Raw genomic sequence first — 8,050 nt, forward strand, 5'->3', positions numbered from 1 at the left:
GATCATTGCCTTGCTCATCTTTTACATATGACTGCATGGCTTAACATTGTCATGTTTTGCAAGGTAAGTTTTGGGAACTAAATTTCCCTTGACAGTTAGTTACATACATAACAAGCAATAATTATGTTGTCTTGTTATTCATAATAGTAGTATTTTAAAAGACCAGTTAAGATTTATACTATTGTTTAATAAAACACTGGTGGAATTATAAATCATTTAATTTATTGCCTGTGTATTATTATTACTATTACTATTACTGTTTTGAGAGGGTCTCACTGTGAGTTTGAGACCAGCCTGGGCTACAAAGTGAACTCAAGGCCACCCTGACCTGTATAGTGAGATACTGTCTCAAAAGACAAAAAAACAAACAAAAAAACCCCAAAAAATATTTTTAAGAAAAGATTGCCTGTTGGTGACTGTTAGTGAATTTCACTGGATCTCCGCTTGATCTTTTTTTATGTTTCATGAAATAAAAGTCTTCTGTTACAACGAATTGAGTTTATTTTGATATTTTGCCAGAAGCAATTTATTATCCTTACCAATTATAGTCATCAGCCAGATGTGTATGTATAATATTAGGACAGATATTCTTTATCTGTTAGCAAGAAATTAAACTGCTAAGATGTTGATATGTTCCTAAAGTAACATATCAGTACATGAAACTACCAGTAAACTGTAAAATAACAGTATATGAAACTATATGACTGATTGAACCTGATCTTATTGAAAATGCACTTAGCTTCCTGGCTTTCTAATTATAGTTGATACTTAAGGTATGTTTGATACCTGCTATTTCTCTTGTGCTGGGTGAAGTTTGGGGCTAATTCATTTGAATAAAGATGGTCCCTCAAGAGTGAGTTGTCAATTGTAGTTCCAGATGATCTGGTATTTTCCAGTTGGTGTATCTCGTGTCCTTCCTAGATAACATATTTGGCGACTTCTTGAAAGACATCAGATTTTTGTTCCTTAGTGCTCTTTGTTTATCCTAGTTGCTGATGTTGATGGGAGCACATTCTGGAGTCATCCTTTCAATAGTTTATGCCATCCCAAACAGCTAGAAGAGTTTATCGTGATGGAATGCAGTGTAGTTCGAGATCTCAAACGCAGTGCAGGTGCTGGGGTCATATCAAAAAAGGTATGCTTTGCTCTACTTGCTGTTTTTATTTACTTTTTATCATCTTACTCTTTTTTCTTTTTATTGTGGAGTCCAAATAAAGCTAACACTATGTGGGGTTAAAATACATTTTGTGGGTTTTCTTTCTTTTTCTTTTTTTTTTCTTTTAGCAAAAGTGGGGTAATTGTAAAAATGATCAAACTTATAGTGCCTGGCAAGTCATTTTTTCTTTTGTGTTGGAAAAAAGTTTAAATATTTACTTCATTCTAAAAAATCATTTTCTTTATTTTTGTAGAAGAGGACTAAGTGACCAACATTTTAGAAGGACATTTACATTTTAAAAATCATTACTGTGTGCTGAATATTTCAGTATACATCTCTTCACACAGTGTATGATTTTCATAACTGTTAACTCTTTGTAGTCTGTATTCATATTACATTATCTGTGCCTAAAGTATCTTTTATGATTTGTTCTGACTAGTATCTAGTTGCGACCATACATTAAATTATGGTGGATTTTATAGTTGTGAACTAATTTAATAATAACCCTCTTCCTGTTTTAGGTGTTTTTTTTTTTTTTTTTTTTTTGCTTTGTTTCTTCTGGGTCATGGTTCCAACTTGCTTAGACAAACAGGACATTTATAAAATATTTTCTGATTGTATCTTACTCTTGCCTCATGATATTGTTTGCTTTTAGTGCCTAGTATTTAAACTGGAGAGTGGACCTTTAGGTACACTTAAGTTAAATATTTTTTGTCAGAATATTTGGGAAGTGATTGCTTTTTTCTGTTACCTTTTTCTTTTATCTGTGTAGAGATTCCTTAATTCTGGCATTAGCACGTACTATGTTGCTCTTGGTCAATTCCTTGCTCTTGGTCTGTAAGTAAAAAGTTGGCATGTCGTATTCTTAATTCAGCTTGTAAGTTTGAAAGGTCATTTACAATTAAAATGTTATTTAGGAAAGGATATTAACTTTCTAGTTTAAAATTTTAAATATTAAAAAATTAATCGGTGAAGGTTTGGATTTTGTGGTAGTGTGCTGCTGGGCTTTCAAGGTTATTTTGTTAGACTCTTGTATTTTTGAACCCTTTGTTTCAAATGCGTTGCTTGGAATGTTTTCTTGATTTAAGAGCCTCCCTTTTTGGTTAGCTGTTTGCTCAGTCTGTTGGCCAGTCTCACTATGAAAAGATTTCTTTTGAAAATTCTATATATGGCTTTTTCAGAGGACATTGTTAATGTTTCATAAATGTCTTGACCAAATCTTAACAAAAATTCTTTATTTGCTTTTAGGATTTTATTTTTCTATACTTAGGATTCAGTAATTTTGACAGAATTTAGAGATATGGAAAATAAGCAAATCAATTTTTGCCTTGAAAATGAAAATAATAATGCCAAAAATCAACGTTTTTAATTTTTGTATGAGAGTCTTGGGTTAAGTTATTGAAGAGTACATTTTCTTTCCTTTTAAGCATACCCTTGGGGAAGTCTGGGTACAGAAAACATCTGAAATGAATACAGATAAACAGTATTTTTGTCGCACTCATTTGGGACATCTTCTAAATCCTGGAGACCTGGTGTTGGGGTTTGTATTTTTTTATATCATTTTAAACTGCCAATCAGCATTGCATGCTTTCTTTGGTAGCCAAAAAATCTACCTAAAATACTAAGTTCATTCAAAAAAGATTTAAGAGTTCTTAGAAACCTATTATAACTCATTATTGGTAACTAAATTATGTGTTGGACAGAAGCCTATAGTGGTTTCAGTTTTGACCGTCATCTAAAGGAGCTATTTGTTCCAGTGTCTTGATGATTGAACCCTGACTTCATATAATTACATGCATATTTACAGCTTTTTTAAGGGAGTGGGTAGTTTTTTTATTAAACATAAATAAGTCTGTTTTGCTTCCTTAACAGATATGTGGAAACGTGCACAAAACTCATAGCTTTTTTATCTTTTTGAGCTCTGCAAAAGGATTTTCACTGTAAAATAAATTATAAAAATTATATATTAAAGTGGACAGTATTAACTGACTTAGGAATTCTTACATAATAGTTGTCAAGTGAAAAGTTAAATGCAAAGCGTAAGTAAGTTTTTCATTGTTTATATTTCAGGTTTGATTTGGCTAACTGTAACTTGAATGATGAGCATGTCAACAAAATGAAGTCAGATAAAGTTCCAGATGTGGTATGGCTTTAGATTTTTCCTTTTTCTTGTGTTAAAGATGATGTGACTATTATGAGAGAGGTATATGAGGTCATCATTTTGAACCTAATACATTAGTTGGAGATTGTCTTTAAAATAACTAAGGCATAATATCAGAGTCTGTAGGACTGACCAGATAGCTCAGCAGACTAACGCGCCTCCTTAGGCAGAGTGCAGCGACTGGGGTTCGATCCCTGGGGACACTGAGGCGGCAAATGAGACTGGATGTGGTGGCATGACCTGTAATCCCAGCACTTGGGAGGCTAAAAACAGGAGAATCACTACTAGTCCGATCTTGTCTAGTGAGACCTGTAGACCCTGTGCTAAATACCTTAAAAAAAGAAGTCCATTGATTTACTTAGCAGTGTTAGTACTAAAGCCCATGGCCTGGTATGTGCTAGGCGAGTGCTGTACCACTGAGCTGTGTTCCTTCCCTCTTAATTTTCATTCGTTTTGGGGGAATGAGTACTGATGAGTGAACCCAGGTGCTTAACAGGCAAGGACTTTACCACTGAGCTGTACTCCCAGTCCTTTTTTAAAATGTTATTTTGAGATAAGGTCTTGCTCAGTTGCTTAGGTTGGCCTCAAACTTGCTATCCTCTTTCCTCATCTTGTAGGTAGCTGGGAAAATAGGGTCACACCTTGTTGTCAGGCTTCAGAAGTCTTTATATCATTTTCCTTGGTGGGATATATCCAAAGCTTATTGAAGTTTTTCTGTTGCTGTTTATAATTAAATTTTCATTGTGTGTCAAAATACTTGGTACTATCTGTAGAGCAAGCTTGCAGGTGGAAATGATGATCTTTAAAACATTCAGGTTTGTTCTTAACTAGGCTCAGCTTACTTTATGTATATTGCCAGTTAAGGCATTAGAGTTAATACCAGTTATTCAAAGTTAAATAGAAATGGAGTAGAAAATAATCTTTATACTATCAAATACTAGAGAAAGGCTTAGTTGTGAAAAATCTGTTAAATTCTAACATGATGAGTTTAAGAATCATGGATAATAGTGAATTAAACTGAAGAGTTGTACATGCTTAATCTTTCAAAATATATGTTGATGTCTTCAGCTTTGGGCGGAAATAAAGTCATGATGAAAAAGTGACCCTCCTACTGTTACTACCCTGTTTTGCTTTCATTGATAAATTAGGAAATAGAAGGATAGTTTGAGTATAGATAAAAATAGGTCTTTGTTTTCCTTCTTTTGTTTTCTTTTTATAAGATGGGACATTGTAGCTCAGTCTGACATGGAATGCATGATCCACCCATCTCAGCCTCCTAAATAACTGGGATTACAGGGCATGCTATTTTGCTTTCTTCTCAAAGCAGTTATTTCTAATGAGGTTATGAGAGTAGAGTATCACAATCTTACAAGATTTTGTGTTCTGCACAGTTATTTTCACATATTTTGTAATTACTAAACACTATTCTAATATTGTGAAAATTGTATATAGTTCTATCAGTGTGTATTAGAGAAAATAAAGGGAAGTACTTTCCTGTGATTTTATTTATTTATTTATTGTAGTTTAGGAAAGGGTCTGCAAGGTGTTCAGGATCTCACTACTAGATCAGACTCGTAGTGATCTGCCTGTTTACAGCCTCCCAAGAGCTGGGATTACAGGCACTCACCACCTCGCCCAGTCTCAATTGCCATCTCAGGGTGCCCCAGGGGCGGGGCTGGCACAGCAGGCCTGGCGCTTTAATCCACTGAGCTATTTGGCCAGCCCTGCTTGTGATGTTTCAAGATGATCTATAACAGTAATAAAATACTGCAGGTTTTTTGTATTAAAACTTAATATTCAGTCACTAGAATTTTTTTTTTTTTTGACACTGCCTTTTGATCTCTACACCTTTTTCCTGAGGTATAATCACTCAGCATTTGGTGACTTACCTGACATTCCTGTAGCTTTTTTTTTTTTTTTTTTTTTTCATTTTTAGGGTTCTTTTTGGTACTAGGGATTAAACTCAGGACCTTGTGTTTGCCAGGCAGGCATTTATACCACTGAACTATCTCCCCCAGCCCTATCTTTTCATTTTTAAACTTTATTGGTTTTTGTGGCTCTACTTTGTAGTTATGTTTTATAACTTTAAAAATATTCCTGTTATAGGTATTAATCAAGAAGAGCTATGACCGTACTAAACGTCAGCGTCGTAGAAACTGGAAATTGAAAGAGCTTGCAAGAGATAGGGAAAATATGGATACAGATGATGAAAGGTCCCACTTTTATTTAAACTCTATGTATTTTCTGAGAGGAAAGACGTATGATAAGTTATTTTTATGTTAGAAAGAAATAGGCATCAGTCTTTGTACTCGATAAGTTTGGATTCCTGTGAAGCTATTAATGGAATTCATATGAGAGGATATAGTGCTAATTAATACAGATTCAGTTATTTCTTGTGTTATTATAATTGTAATATTAATGTAAATAATTCAATTGAACAGTTAAAATATTGTAAATAATTTGTGGATATCATAAACAGGGGATGTGTACTGGTGATTTGTGATTCAATGACAATAGCTCATTGATATCAGATATTATTTCTGAAAAAGCTATAGAACAAATGAAGATAATACATTCTGAAAAAAGTTTATTAGATGATTCAGAAAGTCTGGGCTGGGGAGATGGCTCAGGGCCTGAGTTCAATTTCCGGTTCTGCAAAAAAAAAAAGTCTTGAGAGTGAAATCATAGCTATCTAAAATCTGAAGAGTATATAATATTGTTTCACAAAATGTGAATTAGGAAATAGTGTTTCAAACAATGTAATTTTTAAAATTAAGATAATACTCAAATATATAACAGTTGATTAAATGCATTTGATATTATAAGTACATACCTGGATTCAAAAGTATTTCAATTTGATTTAGACATTTTGGGGGTAGGGTTAAGATGAGAAGTATTTTCTTTGTTTTATTTAATGTCATCTTATATTTAGCTGGTTTCTTGTTATGTAATTTTGATAGAAAATATTTTTTCTAGCTTGTCAGTATTAACATACATGTTCTACTTTTTTAAGATTGTAGTGCTTGGAGCACATTTACAATGCTGCAAGTGAAAAAAACCTCACACTTCTTTGGTAAAGATGAAATATGTAAATGTTTATGTTCCTACAGGCAATACCAAGATTTTCTTGAAGATCTTGAAGAAGATGAGGCAATTAGGAAAAATGTCAACATTTACAGAGGTTGGTCTTATAGGAGTGTTTTAAATCAGATGTTGTAGGTAGTGCTAGTGAGACTATTACGGTATCTTAAACTTTGATTTTTATAAATGACTTTTTCTTGTTTATTTTTTAAACTGCTATAGTCAGACTTTCATAAATGATTCCAATAATGTTGGAGGCAGGTATTCTATGTTTTCATATTTGTATTTACTCAAAATCCTAATTTTTTTAGATTCAACTATCCCTGTAGAAAGTGACACAGATGATGAAGGAGCACCTCGAATTAGTCTGGCTGAGATGCTTGAAGACCTTCATATTTCCCAGGATGCCACTGGTGCAGAAGGTGCAGCTATGATGGCATAATGAGATCATGTTGTAGACTTTGCACATCCATCGGTGTGGGAAGTTGGACACAGTAACTTTTGCTGTATATTTCATGTATGCCTTCATATGTTAAGAGGAAAAATTTATTTTTAAGCCTTAATAAATATGACTATTTTGATTGCTTAAAGCTCTAAAGGGTTTGATAGTTTTGGAAATTTAGATAATAGAAAACTAGATTTCATAATTGCCAATGTTTAGGCTATTTTGTGTGTGTAGTTTTCTCTCTTTGCTTTTATTTAAGGCCCATAGTATTTGTTTCACATACCTAATGCTTAATGCTGGAATTTAAAGCTCAAAAGTTGAGATTCATTATATATTAATTCTGAATATTAGCTAAATATTGAAACATCAAAATAATCTTTATATTCTTTTTATATTGATTGCTTTATAGAATGAGCATTTTTTGTTTTTTTGCTTTTTTCTTAAAGAGTACAAATTGGAAAACAAAAAATTACAAGTGATACAGAATTTCATTGTGAATTTCACAGTATTTGTTGTAATATATAGTGTTGTTTTCCAACTAGTTACTTATATTGCCAGATATATGCATGTAAAATTGGAAGAAGAAAGGAAAAAAGGAACATGTATAAGAAATTACAAAGAGAGTACAAACAATTGCAAAAAGGAGACAAAACAAATTAAGTATCACCTGCTTCTTTGCATAGGCCAGCAGAAATGCACAGTGCAGTTGTCCAAGCCATCCTGTTACAGACATAGATAAATCTCTTTCCCCATTCTCCTGTCCTTGTCCTCAACTCAGTAACTCTTTCCTTTTGAGTAAGTTCATTTCCTTTTCCCAGTGTCTGTCATACCCTTCAGATTGCATTTTTCTCTTTCAGATTTTTACACTAAAGAAGCAATATGATGTTTGCACATGCAGATCTGATTTATTTCACTTAAGAGTATTTTCTCTAGTTATATCCATTGATCAGCAAAAGACTGAGCATATGATGTATCTTTTTTTTTTTTAAGTTTTTTTTTTGTGTGTGTGTGCAAGGTCTCACTACGCAGCCTGGTCCTTCATAGTGCTCCTTCTGTTTTCAGCCTCCCTAGTGCTGGGATTACAGGCTTGGGCCACCAAGCCTGGACTCCATTGCAGGCTCAGTGTGCCCTGGGGTGGGGCTGGCGTGGAATGCAGTTCCAGGGATTGAACCCTGGCCCCTGCACTTACTAGAGAAGCACTTAGTTG

General features: G+C 33.6%; 1 protein-coding gene across 5 annotated transcripts in view; it reads left to right on the plus strand.

Moving 5' to 3' along the window:
- Nmd3 (NMD3 ribosome export adaptor) overlaps positions 1-7,253 on the plus strand; it is a 25,191-nt gene extending 17,938 nt beyond the window's left edge. For all 5 annotated transcript variants that reach the window (XM_023699731.1, XM_004639857.3, XM_023699733.1 and 2 more), the window contains exons 11-16: positions 990-1,135; positions 2,584-2,696; positions 3,227-3,299; positions 5,424-5,530; positions 6,428-6,498; positions 6,710-7,253. In XM_023699731.1, the coding sequence (XP_023555499.1) occupies positions 990-1,135; positions 2,584-2,696; positions 3,227-3,299; positions 5,424-5,530; positions 6,428-6,498; positions 6,710-6,840 (641 nt within the window). In that variant the 3' untranslated portion in view covers positions 6,841-7,253. The remainder of the gene's footprint in view (positions 1-989; positions 1,136-2,583; positions 2,697-3,226; positions 3,300-5,423; positions 5,531-6,427; positions 6,499-6,709) is intronic.
- The last annotated feature ends 797 nt before the right edge of the window (positions 7,254-8,050 follow it).

The sequence above is a fragment of the Octodon degus genome, unplaced genomic scaffold, assembly GCF_000260255.1.
Source record: "Octodon degus isolate 3935 unplaced genomic scaffold, OctDeg1.0 scaffold00115, whole genome shotgun sequence".
Classification (NCBI taxonomy): Eukaryota; Metazoa; Chordata; class Mammalia; order Rodentia; family Octodontidae; genus Octodon; species Octodon degus.